General features: G+C 35.8%; 1 protein-coding gene across 8 annotated transcripts in view; it reads left to right on the plus strand.

Moving 5' to 3' along the window:
* The window catches only part of LOC108743344 (transcriptional activator cubitus interruptus), a 47,125-nt gene that overhangs the window by 23,130 nt on the left and 4,056 nt on the right, over nt 1–19,939 (plus strand). For 3 of the 8 annotated variants that reach the window (XM_018478880.1, XM_018478883.1, XM_025977100.1), the window contains exons 2-14: nt 8,618–8,742; nt 13,094–13,192; nt 13,252–13,874; nt 13,935–14,084; nt 14,146–14,310; nt 14,428–14,658; nt 14,733–14,894; nt 14,960–15,346; nt 15,407–15,613; nt 15,675–17,755; nt 18,362–18,586; nt 18,742–18,856; nt 19,025–19,067. In XM_018478880.1, coding sequence (XP_018334382.1) covers nt 8,618–8,742; nt 13,094–13,192; nt 13,252–13,874; nt 13,935–14,084; nt 14,146–14,310; nt 14,428–14,658; nt 14,733–14,894; nt 14,960–15,346; nt 15,407–15,613; nt 15,675–17,735 — 4,210 coding nt within the window. In that variant the 3' untranslated portion in view covers nt 17,736–17,755; nt 18,362–18,586; nt 18,742–18,856; nt 19,025–19,067. The other 5 variants (XM_025977101.1, XM_018478884.1, XM_018478881.1 and 2 more) reach the window with 5 other exon arrangements.

The raw sequence follows: 19,939 nt of genomic DNA on the forward strand, positions 1-19,939 counted from the left end.
CACAAAGTTCAGTTTCGTTCGTGCATTCGTGCCACATCTTCCTATCTATCTACCACTGTTGTTATTGTTTTTCTTCATTTTCTTCTTATTTCATTGTCATCATCATCTTATTTATCGTTAACTTTTGCGATCTTTCGTGCAAATGACCATTCGTCGAGTAAATAATGTAAACAAAAATACGTAATACCTTGAGTAACCTTCAATTTCAGACTATCCGTTATTGGTATAGGTGATAATCGTGAATAGTTAAACGCTTTTTTGTAGTTCGTTTAATAAAATAGTAAGTGTTTTGTAGTGTACCCAATTTTACTTGGGTTTACCTATTTATTGTGTGTGTGTGTGTATGTGTGTTTATTTACAATAAACAAATAGGTACATCCCTACACAGATAGATACATATATATATATGTAGGTGCTTCCCCGTGAATATAAACAATCGCATTAACAAGTTTTAATTGGACTTTTGTGACGTTTAATGAATATGAAGCAGCACATTTCGATTCATGTAAGTCTTTGAAATATCGATTAATTAAAGTTTCCACGTAAGATATTAAATTTCACCTTTTAAACGTGTATAAATGTTAAGTAATTAAATCAATCCAGTTAGGTACAGGTATGAGTATTAATAAATGATTGCTAATCCTTAAGGAGCAAACTAACCGTTTTATTGCTTATAATACCTAATTAGTTGTGGACGTAAGCGTTTCGCTGTTAGAATTATTTTTATGCTGCGTTATTGTTTTATTGTGATATTATTCTACACTGTTTGTGTATTTCATCATTTATCGACGTTTAACGATAAATAATGAATTTATATAATCGATGATTCGATCTGTTCGAATTGTTTCGTTTTATAAGTTTTATTAAAGTTTTTTTGAATTTTGCGGCTATTACGTCGGAAAATTGTGGAGACTTCAACGATAGAGCAAGACAGATAATTCATTACATTCCATTTATTTGTCTATTATTTTGTGTAGGTACGAATTTTACTGAAGTTTTTCTGTACATTGCGGCTATTATGCTGGAAAATTTTGAAAACTTCAACAATCGATTGATTGCGTTTCACTTGTCATGTTTTTTGGGCTTTTATGCTGAAAAATCGTAGACTTCAACGATCGATCAAGATTGACTGTTGGTTACATGCTCCTTATATATATATTATTTTGTTTCCGAGTTGTATTGAAGTTTTTTGTTTTAATTTTGTGGCTATTATGCTGAAAAATCTTGGAGTCTTCAACGATCGGTCAAGATAAGCTGTTGGTCACGCTCCACTTATTTGTCTTTTATTTTATGTAGGTACGAATTTTATTGGTGTTTTTTCTGTATTTTGCGGCTTTTATGTTGAAAAATCCTGGAGACTTCAACGATCGGTAAAGACAGACGATCGGTTACATTTCACTTAATCGCTTTGTTTTGTTTCCCGGTTTTATTAGAGTTTTTTTTTTTAAAATTTTGCGGCTATTACAGTGGAAAATCTTGGAGACTTCAACGACCGGTCAAGACAGAATATGATTACGTTCCACTTATTTGTTTTGTTTTGTGTAGGTACGTACAAGTTTTATTCAAGTTTTTGTGTAGTTGCCGCTATATTACGCCAGAAAACTTTAGAAACTTCAACGATAGGTCAAGACAATCAATTATTTATACTTCAAACATTTGTGTTGTTTTATTTAAAAATGAGTTTCTTCTGACTGTTAAACTTGGAAATTTTAATTGGAGACTTCAATGATCGGTCAAGGCAGACAATTGATATTGGTTAATAGGTATTGAAATCATTTTATGTTGTTTTACATGTTCTATTGAAGTTTATTTTGCATTTTCATTACTATTAAGTCAGAAAAGTTTGGAGACTTCAACGCTCGGTCAAGACAAATACCCACTCGCGCTGTTTTAATAAAAACGAATTAAATATTGCCAAAGAAAATTTTTTCGTTAGGTAACAAATTAATTAGCAGCTATCCTAAAAGGGCAAACAGGATATTTCTTAATTTGCAAATATGTAATTTTTAAGTTGACTGCTACCTACCTAATAGTTAGAATAGGTTTTTAACTAGGTATTTATTTAGGTACGTACTCATCTGCATTCCTACATGTGCATACCTTTTCTATAACTAATACCTACAAAACATCTACGATCGAGAATCGAGGATCGAGGATCCGTGGGCAGGTCGGGAGTTACGATGATAAACAGCTTTATTACAGCCCATGAAGAAACCGGCTTTAAGAACTTCATCATCATTCAAACTTTGTTGGTGCTTGTCCCGTTTTTTATTTTTTTTTATTTTCCGACTTCTTAGGTACCTACATGTGTATACATAAATATGCCCTAACGTAAAAAAAAACACACTATAAAAAACAGATTGGTGCATCCTAAAAGTATTTAAATGCTTAGACATACGACCTGTTCAAAATTGGAGTCAATTAATTTTATTATTGAAGTAAGTACCTTAATAACGTTTGAATTCTTCAAAAAGCAATGCCGATCATCGTATTTCCGTTGTTCCGTTCCATTGTTAAATATTTGTGAATAGTATAATTTGGTCTCTAACTAGTCCTTCTTGTCTTGGAAGGTGTCCTGCCATCCTATCTCAATATACTTACAAATGGTAAATATTAGCTAATTAAATAGGTAACCGTTGACCACTGCATGGACCATTTGAAAGACTTGTCTGTTTCGTTAATCAGCGACAACAGTAGCAATAACAATTTTTCGAAGAGATGGAAATCTTACGTCATATTCGCCCAAGTATTGTTGAGGAAGGGGTGTGCGACATTGTGATTGTGACATGTTAAACAAACAGGGCGAGTAGAAAAAGAAGAGCCGAAATGGAGTTGGGTCTTCCTCCGGCATCTCCAACAGGCAGCAGTAATAATAAGAAGACGAACTAACTACACTTACACATCGTCGTAATGCGAAAGGACATGGACAACGAGACACGGACACATGAGCAAGAGAGCAGAAAGCAGATCCGAGAGAGGTCCAAATAGTTGGTAGTGATGCACTTGGTCGTGTGTGAAATGGACGGCCGTTGTAAGATGCTATCGGCCGGACAGTGAATTTTACTAAGACTGCAATCCTTTATCGGCAGGTGGTACTTACGCCTGTTCGCCCACTCGAGTGGTGACGGTGGCGGTGGCATAACAGCAGCAGTGACTGTGACTGTGACTACAGCGAGAACGAGTGAGTCGTACCTACCTCTATCACGAGTGGTATAAGCAGCAGACGAGAAAGGATAACGAAATACTCGTACGTAGTGGACTGCCTGCCTGTCCGCTTGCTTGGCTATTGCTCGGGTTCCTCTGTCTGATTTCGGTCCACGCTGCTACTACTACTACTCCTCGTTGGATTCTCTTTTAGCCAACTGAACTGCACGGTAATTACGAGGATAAAAAGGCGTTCTTTTTAATTCGCACCATCTGCCCGACCATTATTTCTCGATGATAGTTAAATTAGTGTATTTCAATACGCGGATGACTTCATTAGGCGAACGAGACTAACTTGCTTGCCGATTATTATCCACCGCATAGTCGCAGCCCGCTGCAGTTTTTTAAATCAAACTTAAACAAGCACCTACAGTTATTTGATGAAAACGTCTTCGAATACAATTCAATTTAATTTCGACATATTAAACGAATTTACTCAATTGTAGGTACATAACATATACGAGGTGGCCAGTAAATAACGATTCAAACATTTACAACGATACCGATCATGGATTATGGGAATTTGACATTTTATGGGCGATTTTGTTAGCTGGCACATGCTGGCAGAATCCCTGAAAAAAAAAGAAAATATAACTTTCATTTTCTTTACAAATTTAATATAACCACTTTACAATATTCACGTCACTGTAGGTCTATTGCAGGATGGAAGTTAGATGTAAGTCAGAAACGAAACGAAATTGTCAGAATTTTCAAGGGCTTTTGAAAAATAGGAAGTGTGAAATTGTGAAAAGCTGGGCCTTCATTTATCGGAAACTCAGTATAATATGAAGGATAACCGTTCTTCTTCCTAAGAGTTAATACTTACTTTAAGGAAATGGGAAATTTTGTCATTGATTTTAGGCATATTGTTTGGACGAACGAATCGTATTATTATTTAAGTATTGTTGCTGTTATAAATAGCAGTAAAGTATCAATTCGTTTATTAGATACCTCGTTATCTATCGTATAGAGTCATTATTGTCGCCTAACTTATTAATTCTTTGCATTTTAAATGAGTTTTTTCGTGGCCAGAATTTATTATCTAAATAAAATGAAGACACAAAAAGAACAAGTTAGTGTAGCTGTGTAGGTATCTGCATACGTGTTGGTAGGTATAATATTAGGTATACATAATAAGAAGAGCGAGGACCGTGGAGGACCTTACAACTGTAATATAAATGATGCCGTCAAATGGAACGTTAAATAGATACCATAAAACAGCTTTTCAGTTTTAAATGGAGATAAGCAACAGACTACTATCGAATACTTAACACTAAATAACTCTTCTGAGAAAAATGTGGAAAAGGTGACCAACTCCAAACTAGTTCCTATTCTATATTTAAACTCTGGGGAACTTTTACTGTGTAGTTGATGAAATTCTCAGAGCTTTAGCGTCCTCATATCCGTAGGTACCTATAATAAAAGACCCAGCTTAAGTAATAATTTTTGTCTCATGGTTAGTTAAATTTAGGGAATGTCACCTCGAACTGAATTTCTCTGAACTAAAAGACGTTATTATTTGTCTTATAGATAAAATAGAGAGTTTGTGCTTGGGTATATTCGATTTTTGAAAGTGAATACCGTATTCGTGTAGGTGGGAGCTGCATATGTAGCATATATCCAATTGAAAAGCTCGGCGATCTAGTATGTTTTAATTTTTTTAAAAATTTCGGAAATATTAGCAGGTAGGCACCACTTAATCGTAAAAGTATACATATGTAAATAATGCGTGACGATGATAGTGTATAAAGTAGTGGTAATTTTATTGGTTCGGTTTGTTGTCAGACTAAGGAACGATCTAGCCTATGGTCACGTATATCAAAGGCAAAAGGCAACCTGCAACCATCCAGGATATATCTACATATAAAGAGCTTGGTGGTGTTAAAGGTTCTAAATAAACAACCGTATCTTGTTCGTGTCTCATGGTAGATAAAATCGCAAGGCACTGCGACTATTCAGCTGCCTTCGAACATGTTCGCGACTGATTTCTCCAACTTTTCTACATAATTCTTTGTCCTTAACGTCGCCATCGCCATCGCCTTCTACATTGTGGCGTTCCTCTTTGTGTTGTCCAGTTGCACTCGTCGTCGTTGTTGTTCTTCGACCGACGGAGCCCCTTAATTTTCTCTTTCAGACAATTGATTCCACATGACAACAAGCAAATTTGATATTTTCAAAATTTTTATCCTATACCAACACTTAATAAAGATGTCCCAACAAAAGAAACAATTATGAGGCGCCTTAGTGATAAACCGCTAAAGTAAAGTTGGTTTTATAAGAACCATCGTGACTAATATAACAATAGAAGACGAAAAATTACAAGTTTCTGATTTCGATAACTCAGGATGGAAGGAGCGCTAAGATTGTGACTCGTTCGACAAAAAAAAATTATTAGTATGCTCGGGAACGAAGCAAATGGTGAAAGTACCGTGGATAGTGAATAGAAAAAGTTTAAATGAGGATATATGAGAAAGGAAGTAGAACTAAGGGAGCAATGGAAATCAATAGGATAAAGGGAAGGTAGGATGATACATGGAGGGTTAAGTTAGAGGTTTATTAGAAGCAGATTAGCTCATGATATTAGGATGAAGTGGAGGCGATGTGTGTCCAACCAGTCTTCGGGTTTAAGATCTTATGATGATGAAGACCGTATACCTAAATAAAGTATACTTATGCATGTATCTACGAAGATGCACATTGGTATTAGGTAAACTTAGTTGGAATGTAGGAGGTGAGGTGGTGGTGGTGGTGGCGGCGGTGGTGTATTTAGTAAGTAAGTACGAAACTGATAAATCGCGAAAGAACTGGTAATTGGCACGATGCCAGCGCAAGCCGTGAATCCTCACTATCTATACTTAAAATCGGTAAATTAAATATTCATGAATGGAAAGGTACGGCAGAACCATGCAAGCACCTTGTTAAGAAGCTCATTTTTGATACATTTATTTGCAAGACTAAGCGAACTCGTTGTTCTTGTTGCATTTAACGTGGATTAAATGGGTGTATTTATATAAATCTGTTCAATGATTGAATCTATTTAAATACCCCAAGTCATTCTCCTTAACTTCGTGTATGTTGTCACAAGTCTCAAAATATTCTCTGCATGTTCACTTACTAATGACAATAACGTCTAATATTGTTTGTCGTTGCATTTTTATCGGTACATACCCACATTAGGGCTATGTCTCTCAAAAAATGCTCTTAACTAGTTGAAATAGGTATTTAAAGCGTCAAGAAGTTTAAAAGAACACCTGTACGCCGGATCCAATTTGTATGAATCCGTCTTTTAAAAGGAAATTATATTTAACGGCTTGTTGACTGTAACGCTTTAACAAAAGACTATTCACCTACGGTGTCCAATTTTGGTAGAGACACTTAGGTATAATACCGCTCCTGATTAAATTCACCTGTGTACCATGAAACAGGGGAAAAAATCGTCGTTCTTACTTTACAATGGGTTAGTCGAAGAAACTGAGCCAGAATTACTTACTACCCGGCTTCTTACTTAATAAAATCGAGGATCTTGTATTATGTCTAATGTTGGCACACACAAGTGTGTACCTAGCCAACTGCATACTAGGAAGCTAAAATAAATCAGAATCAATTAAAACCGTTCGTGCACTGTCCGTTGTGTTCAAGAAACCTGAATTAATTACGTCAACAGCAAGGACCATACGGTTACGAGAACTAACTACAATATATACATATATACAAGTATGGTAGTGTGCAGGTAATGCATATTCAAACGGACCATTGCATTTTAGGTGTGTCACGGTAAGTGTGTATACCTGGTACATAATGTAAACACACGGACGTACGTACGTACGTACGTGTAGCTCTAAATAAGACGAGAAATTTACTCTGAAAGATTTTTACAACATTTCTCCTTCTGACTCCTTCTTTTAACAGGATGTAACGTGTTACTTACAATCAGTGATGAGGAAATGTGAGACCAAAATGAACGTTCATGTGATAATTGGTCTTCTGTGTAGTGCATTAACAGTTAATGCTGTTTTTAATTAGGCAGAAAATAATATGAATTTTTTCTGGAAAATGTTACCTTTACTGCAAAAAGTGATAAAAAAGTAAAATGTAATATTAAACGCTTCTTTCTTTCGGTACTTTAATAAAAAGGGAATATATATACTGATGGGCACGTAGCTGAACAAATCCCTCACTAATAGTTATCCAAGCCCCAAACCCAAAGTCTTTACTTAAAGTGCTTTAGCCTTTGAAACCCCAATTACGTTGGTTTGCACGGTTTCAAGGAATACCTGATGTATTATGTCTTCTTCACAAGTAACTTAGTTTTTTGTAAAGTTTGCGCATTTCTCTTAACTATCTCATTGTGATTTGATGTTGAATTCGTACGATGTGTAGAGTATTTTGTCAAGTTTTACTTTAGATAGATGCTTATTCATTTCACCTTGTATATGGTAATCGTCTAAGTGTATGCATATACATATATTGAATGTGTTTCAATTTTTGCTTGGCGAAACTGGTTGTGATTGGCATTTCATGTTTAGTCTTATTGTACAGAAAAATATAACAAGCAACCCGAGAAACCGGCTGCTCGGGTCGTGAAATATTAATTTAATTGTCTACATGTGCACTTTTGACCCTTTTGTATTAATATCAACAACATCTTTCAAGCTGCTACATTCCTTCGAGTTAGTGTTAATTAATATTTTGATTATGGACAGAAATCTAATTTTAAATTCGTTGCCTACGTGTTTTTGAACAATGTTAAGGTAGGTAGAAACTGAAGGAAATAAATAAAAAATCAAAATATACATGAATAATGAAATTTCAATTTTTTGTGTTTGATAATGCGCGACAGACGTAAATGCGGAATTGCGATAACGATTGTATAGATCAGAGGGCAATGCTAAGGATACACTAATTAAAATATGTGTAGTTTTACTTGTATTATTAATTAAAAAGGCTTTATTGTTTCTGTTGTTGTCGTTCTGTTTTATAATTTGCGTGCCACAGTTGGAAGAACAATATCAACAGTCAATTTATTCATTGGCGAAAATGGACGTGATGAGTGATCATACGCTCGGCATACGCTGCTGTTTAATTAAAAAAAGAAACTTTTGTAGCTTGGTATCAACGTAGTGTTAAGATTTATAAACTATTATTATTATTATCACTGATACGATACCAGAAGATTATTTTCTTAATAAAGTTAATACAATCCAACATCATATGCCTTATGAAGTTTCAATAAAGTAACGAAACGCTGTGCAAACTTTGTTAATTTTACGTTTTTCTTCGTTCCCATCCGATTACTGTTTGAAAACCACACTGAGGATGAATGATTTTTGCGCTTTTGTCCGTGAAATCAGGGCAAAATACCCTAAAAGGAACTTTCGATTGTAACTTATTGAACTGATTTTGTTTCTTACAGTGTAAGCGGTAACCCTGGCGGAGGCCTCCAGCTCCACGGTCGGGAGCTGCATCCTGCTTACCGCCTGCCACCCCACATGGAGTACCTGTACTCTCTACAACATTCAGCAGCCGCATCTCTTCACGGTAAGTACTTATAATTCATTTGTTTTTTATTTCGGTATTTGTGGATAAAATACTGCCTTTAAGAAAAATACGCAAAGGATATCGTTTAAAGTGACGTGGATAAGTTGAGCAAAATTTGTTTATTATAACCTTAGATCTCTATATTCAAACATAATATTTAAAAATATGTACATTTTAGTGATGATAGGAAAGAAAATATGTACAGGCAAATGCATACAATACGCTGAAAGTCCAAAAGCGGCGTTTTGATAGGTACATACATATCTGTATGTTATTATAAAAAAAAAAACAGTTCTTTGTCGAAGCTGCCAAACGTGAATCATAACTTCGAACTCTATTGCTCTCATCAGCGCTCCTAGGACAGACCTTGTTCTGTTTGGGGTGGTGCCTTTAAATAGGAGCTACAAGGCGATAGGTATCGTTATCAGAAAAGGACCTTGTCCAACATAATTGAACCTACCAATAATTAACAAGTTTCTAATGTACCTATTTGGCGTTCACTAAGGTTTCTTTACTAGTTTACGTAAAGCAAAACAAACTTTAATTCAGCTCCTTTTAAATTTTAATCCTTTTAAAATTTAATTGTGAAGATGAGTAGAAATGAAGAGGCAGAAGAGCAGAAGGGGCTATCGATGTCAACAAGAAAGAGAGCTGATAGATTGGTAGAAAAGGTTCTCAGATATAAAGGGTTAGAGTTAAAAGCAGAAACAGAAGTTAAGAGGGACAGAGGTAGACCTACATTAAATTACTGTTCGCAAATAGCTAATTAGAGATGTAACTTGTTCTAGTCTTTAAGAAATGCAAAGATTAGCTGCAGATAGGAAGAAATGAAAGTGCGTATCCAAGCAGTCTTCGGGGTGAAAACCTTATGATGATGATGATGATGATGATAATTGAAATATAAAAAGTTGTTCAGTTCTTTGAAATTTCGTCTCAATAACCACTATGTCGTTGCGAACTAAAGTAGCTGTATCTATAATTTAGTTTAATATCTCAGACCGCTTAATTAGGTATAATTTTTAAATAGGCCGTTTTTTCCGAATTTTTGGCTTACAACTAGTTAAAATTAGTTTCCAGTTTCAGGTGTAATTGTACGTGTATCTTTGCGTAACTATTTACCTATAAGTATGTAAATATCACGTTAGAAATCGTTTACATTTTCGAGCAAAGAGTATCCACCATAAATGTCCACTTGCTGTTTTTATGATCGGTTCGTTCGATATTTTAATATCTAATAAAATGACGGCGATCGCGCAGCTTGATTCCAAACATGGCTTTAGGTCGTAAAGTGGACGCTTTATCGATATCTTTTTCTAAAGTATCAGATCTAATAAGCCCACATCCTTCTATCTACTATTCCGGTACCACTCTACATTCTACACAGACTGGATCCAGTTTTAGCGGCATTAGATTAGATTGTAAATATCTGTCTGTGTGTATTAAGTTAGTCCGATTTTAAACTTCCCATCATGTGATTACAATGTTATAATTTTTACGTTTTTTTCTTCAATTTATTAAGACAAGTTTATAGGCGACGTCTCGGAATAAATTATGAACAGTGTTTGTCAGATATTTAAAACTTACGTATTATGCATATTTATCCGTTATATTAAGACGTCCAATAAGAAAAAGTTTTTTAAAGTTAAAAATAAGGAGTATGAAAACAGAGGATGTCATGGAATAAGTCAACAAGAAATTAGCGAGATAAGTTGGTATAGGACACCTTTTCGGACATTAAGGGCTACGTGAATGTGGACATGTAAAAACCCTCTTTGATCAAAACGAACGTAAAGGAATTACTAAAATAACTGTGTGTCTATTATATGACATACATACACATTGAGCGAAAACACTACTTCTAAAATTTTGCAAATGGTTAGAGATTTATTTGCGAACAATAATCTCATCTAGGTCTACTTTTACCTCTGTTAACCCCTATTTCTGCTTCCAATATGTCACTAACTAGCCCCTCATGTTCTGCCAACCTATCTCGCCTCTTTCTTATAACGCCCTCCATTCTCCTCTTTCTAATACCTCTAATGCCTTTTATTTTTTCTATTCGCGATATTTTTAATATCCTACTATAATACCACATCTGAATAACTTCTAAATTCTTCCCACAGCGTACGTACACCTTTGATAATTTTAGAAAATACTACAAATGGCGCAGTAAACGCCATCTGTAGCACGATGCTACATTTTAGGATTTCGTATGCTCCAACAAGGTCGCGACGCGCTGATAAGATCCAAATCGCGATCCGCGTCTGGCAGTTTCGACAGAATACAAACCACTTTCGAATTATTTTACCTTTGATAATGTTTTTCCAATAATGCACATTAACCGTGCACAAATATGCGATCTCTGTTTGTTAAAAGCGACCTTCTTATAGTTTTTAAACGTGTAGATATATGTATAGGTAGATATTTCTGTGACCAGGAAAATTTTGTCTGTCTGTTGGTTAAATAAAAGGCTTCCTTTCGTCTACATTAAAAAAATTATACCACATCAACGTTGCCACTTCAAATAGTTTGACTGTCATAATGTTTTTGATCTTCCATTAAATTTTGATGAGACAAGAATGTTTACTAACATTAGGTTTGAAAAACGCAAGAGACCTGATGCAAGCATCTGGCAAAACTCATAATCTATTTTCGGTCGCTTCGAGATGTTTAATGACTTATTTTTGTGTCTTTGTGTCGGCTTTATCCGCCTCTTCTTTCGTTCAGAATTCCTCAAATAAAAATTCAGTTTCTATAAAATTGAAAATCAATTTCACGTTCTTTATTTCTTAATCTTTTGTTTCGACCAATATGAAAATCCAAAAGTAAGTAGGTATTTGTTTACACATAACACTTACTTTTACTTTCTTTTCTCCGAAAATTATTTTTGATAAAAAAAGTAGCCTAGATCCTTGCTGACGACGTGCTGTTTACGTTTGCAAAATCCCATCGAAATCGTTTTGAAGATTTGCCCCGTACAAACAGACAGATGGACAGATATTTGTTTTTAATGGTCGATTCAATTTTATTTGTACATATACGTATATAGATTAATTGATTTTCTTATCGATTTTTTTTTGACACTTTATTAGCTACTGTTTTCGTTCTTACAAAAAGTTTTATTAAGTAAGTGATGATACAAAGTCTGTTAACAGCAGGAATTAATTTTTTCTACCGTCATGTTTGTTATTTTTGTGCGTGTTGTATTAACTGTTGGTGTATTTTAATGGAAAAATGTTTATTTATTTGCTCCAGTGCAGAATATTGAAACGTCGCTTCCCGTGTCGTCGTTTATTTTCAGACGTTTGGCCAACTTTATGCCCATATGGCGATGACATGAGCTTAAATAAATCTCACCTCACACAAACCGAGAAGTTCATGTTTCACTCACTCTCGCCATCTCTCCGAATTTCGTCTCCTTATATCTCATCATAAATTTAGTTCTCAAAGGAAATAATTTGAATTTAAACTATTTTTTAAGCCCATAGCAAAATTTATCTACATAGAAAACAGTGAAATATAAATACGTAATATATGTATACAAACTTTGTCAGGTGGATTAGTTGATAGCTCGTGAGATCGTCGATCGTGAGAATTTTCATTAAGAATATATAAGCATCCTGCAAAGTGTGTAGGTGTTGCCAATCAAATTCAGAATTTGCCTCGCACTTCCGCTTACTGATGCGTTAATAATACAATAGTTTTTTGCAACCTCAATTTATGGTCGAGTAATATCGTATTGACACTCGAGATAAGAAATGAATAAGAAAATAAATTAGTGTATGCGATTTTCCGTTACAATTTTTCCTAGTTAATCAATAACTGCTATAATCTTCAGGTACGTACGTAAAATCGAGGAAGCGCCCCGAGCAGGAAATTGATCATTGTTTTACATATCGCAAAATATTTCTAATAATGTTATTTCCGAAATGTTTCCTCTTTTAAATAGATAAGTACTAAATTAATTATTCGAGTTTTAAAAAAAGCTACAACTTTATATTAATACGTTTTATCTGAATATTGTTTCTTCGTACGAATATTTTTCCTTTTGTTTATCTACAAAAATATTTTGATGAAAGTACCACTCCAAACAAAAGTCAATACATACGTACTAATCTCGAACTGGGGATATTACCTTGGATGTCAGAAAGGTTTTAAACGTTTTATTTAATTATTGTCCTAAATGTGATAGTTTAAAAATAGATAATTATTGTGATTGCTCTTATAGTTTATCAAAATATAAGGTAATTAAATAAATAGTGAAAATTAACGCTATCATGGTCTGTCTGTCTCTACCACCTACATCTGCAGATGTTTTATACAGATATGCATAATGTATAATATATTGTAGGCATTGGACTGCCACCAGATTACATAGGCGCAAGAGGTTTAACCGAACTACACCCTAATTCAACTTTAACAAGTAGCGAATTTCCGTATAGCATAGAAGGTACGAAATAAAGTAGCAATTTAACAGTAAGATTTTTGATTTTGTTTTTTTTTTGTAAGGATCACGTCTAAATAGTCCACGACCAGGCAGTTTACGTCAATCTCGTAAACGAGCATTATCATCGTCGCCCTATTCTGACTCTTTCGATATAAATTCGATGATTCGTTTTTCTCCAAATTCTTTGGCATCAATCGTAAATGGATCGAGATCGTCAAGCGCGAGTGGTTCTTACGGTCATTTATCGGCCGGAGCCATCAGTCCAGCCCTTAGTAGCATGCATCCCGGAATGCACCTTCAACAACTCCAGGCACACCTCATTCGCAGTGCTGGATCATTACTACCACTACCACCCGCACCAACTTCTCACCATCCCATGTATTCCTTACCCCATCATCCACTTCACAGCAGCAGCAGCCTCGGACAGAATATTCCCAAGCCGGACGCGATTCATGACGGGCGAAAAAAATCCGACACGAATAACATTCCTCATTTGGAAACGGACAAAAAAACGAAAATAAAAAAAGAACCCATCGCAAATGGATTAACGGGGCAGTGCATGCAAGGATCAGAAGCTGGAGGTGATCAAGCTGATCTGCGAGATGAACCGGGAGATTTTATTGAAACGAATTGTCATTGGAAAGACTGCGGTACGGAATTTCCTACGCAAGATGATTTAGTAAAGGTTTGTGTACTGTTCATGTTTATTTTGCACCTTATCTAAAGACAATTCAATATTTTACAGCACATCAATAACGACCATATACACGCTAATAAAAAGTCATTTGTATGTCGATGGGATGGGTGTTCCAGGGCTGAAAAACCGTTCAAAGCCCAGTACATGTTGGTAGTTCATATGCGTAGACATACGGGGGAAAAACCGCACAAGTGTACCGTAAGTTTTTTTTTAATGGTAGTATAAGCGATCTTTACCAATAATATTCGTTATCTTTTAGTTCGAAGGTTGCTACAAGGCGTATTCGAGATTAGAAAACTTAAAAACCCACCTTAGGTCGCACACAGGTGAAAAACCGTACACTTGTGAATATCCCGGGTGTTCAAAGGCGTTTAGCAACGCTTCCGACCGAGCCAAACATCAGAATAGAACTCATAGCAATGAGGTAAACAGAAGTTCATATTTTAGAACAAAAATAAAACCGTTACTGTCCTTTATTTGTGATCATAACCAACAGTAGGGCCCCCATTTCATTATTTATTTATTTATTTATTTTTTACAGAAACCGTATGTCTGTAAGGCACCGGGTTGTACGAAAAGGTACACAGATCCAAGTTCCCTGAGAAAACACGTTAAAACCGTACACGGAGCAGAATTCTATGCAAACAAGAAGCACAAAGGTATTGACGGGCCTAACGACGATGGTTCAGCAGGTTTGGATTCGAGTCCGCGAAGCGAAGACATGCAAAGCCATAAGACAGCGAGTCTGAGCAGCCCAAGTATCAAGTCGGAGGTATTTATGCATTTGGTTTCACAAATAGGTTATCTACTTTTTTTTTTATTTAACTAATGAATTTTTCGTTACAGTCTGACATAAACTCACCAAGTCAGCAACAAGGCAGTCCCCTCGGTGTGAATCAGGGAACAGGTGGATGTCAAGATGAAGGAAACGGTGATGGAATATCGACCATTCAAAGAACAGTTCCTATCGATGACCCATCTTGGCCGTACGATGCCGAAGATCTCGAAGTACTTTTGCATTCTTTTTTAATTGAATTGTCTTTTTTCATCTTTATATTTGGCTTTTTCTTCAGATTGAAGATCTACCTGAAGTTCTACGAGCAATGGTAGGCATTGGAACCGACCGAGGCGGTGGAGTGACGATAAACAACGGTCCAGCAACGCGTAACAGGGTGAAACCTCGACTACAAATGAAGCCATCGTCTAACTTATCGAGCATATCGCGAAAAAATGCCGGAATTACTGATCTGAACAGGAGAATAACTGATTTGAAAATGGAAGGGGGAGTTACACCTGCACAAAGTAAAATGCAAATGACTGACATACAACAGAGATTACAACCGCTCGGAGGCGGAGGAACGCAAGTACAATTAAGGAGAGACAGTAATTCGACCGTGAGTTCGTGTTATGGCAGTATGAGAAGTGCCGATATGAGCAGGAAGAGCAGTCTTGCGTCACAAGTAAGCATATAAATATTTATTTACGAATTAGTCTTCTATCTTTAATTTTTCTACTTGTAGACATCAAACATGAGACCCGGCGTTGGCCCAAGTTCCGTTTACGATCCAATATCAGCCGGAAGTTCGAGAAGATCGAGTCAATTATCGACCGCGACAACTGGCGGTGTTTCGTTGCCACCACCCCCATCATCTCATCTTCTCGCCGGACAATTACAAAAATTACAAACGCAAGGATCACCTTCCGGTAATAATAACTTGGTTCTTCAGGTAAACAAAAAACTACTAAATAGTTATTTTAATTACAATACTTAATTGTTCCGTTTTTCAGCCTCAAAATGTTTCTCTCCAACAGAACGCATTTCAACAAGCGTGGTTGTTTAACAAATTACCCACAGAAGTTTCGCTTCCGAGTTCGTCGTCGGGGGTAGATAATAGACGTTTATCCGAGCCCTGCCATACCCTTACAGATCGTAAAAGTCCGCCTCCTCGACCTGCATCCGTTACATTATCTCCCCTTAAAGGTGCTGGTGCATCGTCTGAATTGCACCCCAATCAAGCAGTCGTCCTGGACGAAGTGGGTGAAGGGGAAATGGTTGAAAACAAACTGGTCATCCCAGATGAAATGGTTCATTATTTGAATCAAGTTGCCGACAACACTGACGGCAACGTTGCTTGCTGGACCAATTCTCCTTCCAAAAATTGTACGTTAAACAATAACACTCAACAGAAACCTGTTAGTAGTTCTGCAGAAGTGCTGAATCAGACTTCCAGTTTAAATGTGGCTGTTCCCGGAAGTCCACAGTACAGTCAACTCGCTTCTCCTTATCAACAGCAAACCAATCAGGTTGTGTCAACGCTTTCGCCCATGGTACAGTTAAATCAACAGATGCAGCTTAAAACAAACCAACAGGATGGACACGTGAATTTAAATCAAGTTATAATGTCGCCTCCTTCCCAAAACTTCAGTCAGATGGCCGTACCATCTCATATGCAAAATTCAGTAATGTCCCCAGGTTCAAACGTTTCGCAAATGGCCGCCTCTCCCCAATCTACAGGCACCATGATCCAAATGGTTCACTCACCAGCATCCAATATCAACCACATGACTCATTCTCCAGTTGCACATAACGTCGGTCACATGATGCATTCATCTTCATCAAACAATATGAATAGTCAAATGATGGTACCATCTCCCACCACCAATCACCAAATGATTAATTCTCCACCTCCGAACGTTATGAATCATATTTCGAACGGAAATCAAATACTGCCCTCTTTACCGAGTAGGTGTAGTTCACAAGTAAGCCTATCTGGTTTTCAAAATCAGTCCGGCATGATGCAGAACGCCATGGTACCTCAAAACTGTAATGTTGTCATGCAAAACCAAAACAGACAAGACTTGATGGTGCAAAATATGATGACATCTACAAACATGATGCAAAATCAATGTTTTAACAACCAGTCCACAAATCCACACAACATTTGTCATGCCCAACACAGAAACGCGTGGGACAGCAATCTCAAAGTACAAAATCTCATGTGCCAGAATCAAAATAGTCCGATGCAGCCGTATCCTGGGAATCATAATATGTGCCATTCCGGAAACGTAAACATGAACTATAGTAATAGTAATCAGTGTCCTCAGATCCAAAGTAATTACCTGTCTTCTAACGTTCCCATGGGATCAAATAATTTTTGCGGTAGTCATAGTTACCAAAGTACATGCACTCGAAACAATTTCGCCGACGGTTGTAACAACAATCAGTTGAATAGTACCAACGGGTACAGTTGTAGGGGAATGAATTTTGGCTCTTCAGCACGACCTCACGGTTTATCCTGCGTTCAAACTGTCAACGACCAACCCCTAAACGGTGCTAATCCTCCGACACCTAACGACGTCCGAATGACCAAAACTTGCAATCATTTCGACCAGAATTGTTTCAAACCGCCTTACAACAATAATTGCAATGGGAACGTTGTTGATATTGAAAAAAGTCATGCATGCTTAAACTGTAGTAACCATTTCAGCTTGTACAACAGACGTCAAAATAATTGTGTTCATCAGTGCACCGACAACGAAATTCAGTGCAAGGACATAAGTCAATCACAAATGTCGCCGGGAATTCCCACCGGTGGTAATAATGCTAACAGTCAACCACAGTCAGTGCAGCAGGTGAATATGCATCAGGATGTCTATCAACGAACTTTAGAGTACGTACAAAATTGCCAGTCGTGGGTGAGTAACAGTGACATGGTGAGCAGCACCACCACGCAGCCCCTTGCGAAATGCGCTACCGACCCTCCGAGTTCCAACATGGTTGTTAATGATATGACCTCTTCATTAAGTTCGTTACTTGAAGAAAATCGTTATCTTCAACTGATACAATGAAGGAGTATTTTTAAGAAAAGGTAATGTTTGAGTTATGTAAGAAAAGTTTTTTTTTTTTGTTAACTTAAAAGTTGTAAATTGTGATATATATAAGTTTGGTGAAGAATAAATGGTAGTAATGGCTTTAAAATTGTAAATAATAGTAAATAAGTTTTCTTTTTTCCTCTTTTTTGTTCTTATTTATGATCAAACGTCACACGATCTCAGTTTTTACACAACAGGCCATGACTGTCACTTATGAAAATTTAAAAAGAATATTAAGTACATTTTTATACGAGAACATTGTAAAAAAACACTATGTAAAAGAATTGTATTTTTTATGTGCTATTATTATAATGTTTAATAAAAATTATACGTTTAAGAATGATCAGTTCACTCTATATCAGAATTATTATCATTACAAATGTAACACATTGAAATTGTATTGAAAAGCTAGAAAATGGTGATGGCATATTACTGTTTGATAAATAAGTAAATGATCTTTTGTAAAGATATCAAAAACGCCTGACTTTTTAGATTATAAAAATGCAATAACAAACTGCATAAGAGTACAGTATTATTTCTACGAAAACATCCTTAGAACCGTTGTTAATAGAAAATTGTTAATAATTAATTTACTGTTGCAGCGAATGTATTTATTTCTACTAAAACCGATGAAACTCGTCGCATTGGAAAAAGAAATATGACGTCCAGCCTCTATTTAGACACTACGTAAGACGTATTACGACTCTATGGTTATTACATTTGGTCTATGGATTTTGTTGATGACTCATTTAGTTCATTACAAAGGAATCGCTGTGGTAGACGTTTTTTAGTTAAATATTTAAATAAAAGTGTATATATTCTAAAAAGTAAGATCTGGTTATAATATTAGGTATTTGTACTAATATGTTTCTGTTGTAATTTAATTATTTCACGTTTTCATGCTCATGGTTTGGTCCACATAACATGCATTTATTTATTTTAGAATAAAAATATAACAAACTTAAATTTAATTAAATTGCAGTTACAGTCAAGTGAGAGAAACAAATGTGATTGTAAGTACCAAGAAGGGGCTGTATCAGATCATTAACACCAGATAACGAAGACCATCTTCCTTGGCGTACATCAACAAACCAAAAGTATGGCTAATTCACTTTATTTTTTAATTCTTTTTACTTTTTGTGTATTTCATTAGCAAATTAAGTAGATGTTATTTACATTAACTTTTTACTCTGAACTTAATTTCTTTTTTTATTTAGTTCTATTAAATCTTGTAGTTTATTTACTAATTGAAGGACTATATATAGGTCTTAGGGACTCTGATGTTTACATCTACATTCCTCTAGCAAATAAAGATGGCAGCCATCAACGGAGTCTATCAACAAACGTAAGGTAATTATTTTAATCTGCCTTTCTTCAAATATTTCCCTTTTTAGTTATCTTTTTTATTTTAATAATTATACCAATTTAAAGCTTTTCTATATTTTTGTTTATGTTAAGTTTCTATTCAAAACTTAGTCTCTTGTTTTTACTTCTATCTTTTATTTAATTTACTAACTCTTAAGACGTTTTAGGTATTTCAAGTTTACATCAGGACTCCTCCAGCACGTGAAGGATGTCAGCTAGCTTGTTAATCTTTGGCGGAGTCTGCAAACACCAGATAACGAAGACCACCTTCCTTGGGGTCCATCAACAAGCACAAGGTAGTCTTTATTTATTTCATTCTTTAACTCTTTCATTTTTGTGGATTCTATTTATTAAACAGATCTTGTTTCCTTTTTTAGTTAACTACTTTATGCTTTTTCGTTCTTTTTTTACTTTAACACAGAGTGTCCCTGTTTTAAATGGTCTCTTTCTTTTTATTTGCTTTAACTTTTTATTCAAAGTTAATTTCTCTTTTTTAGTTATTTTTTATATAATCTTTAATTTAATTTCGTTTTTTTTTTTAATAATCAAGACGAGAAGGTAAACAGCTAGAGCCTCGCAATCTGCAAAGTTGCCCAGGACCCGTCATGGAAGTGGAACCTGCTGGAGGTGTGGTCAACGCATCAGGAAACAGCGGGAAACACCAGCATCCCCAGGACATCACTGGACATCGAGGGACCGAACCAGCGGACTCCGGGATCCGAAGTCTTCGGGGTATGAAGACCCCAGGATTGGAAGACTTCGAATTCCAGGATCTCCAGGTACGAACACGTCGAATTTCGAAAATTTCGAAGTTC

Source organism: Agrilus planipennis, unplaced genomic scaffold (assembly GCF_000699045.2).
Source record: "Agrilus planipennis isolate EAB-ADULT unplaced genomic scaffold, Apla_2.0 scaffold397, whole genome shotgun sequence".
Lineage (NCBI taxonomy): Eukaryota > Metazoa > Arthropoda > Insecta > Coleoptera > Buprestidae > Agrilus > Agrilus planipennis.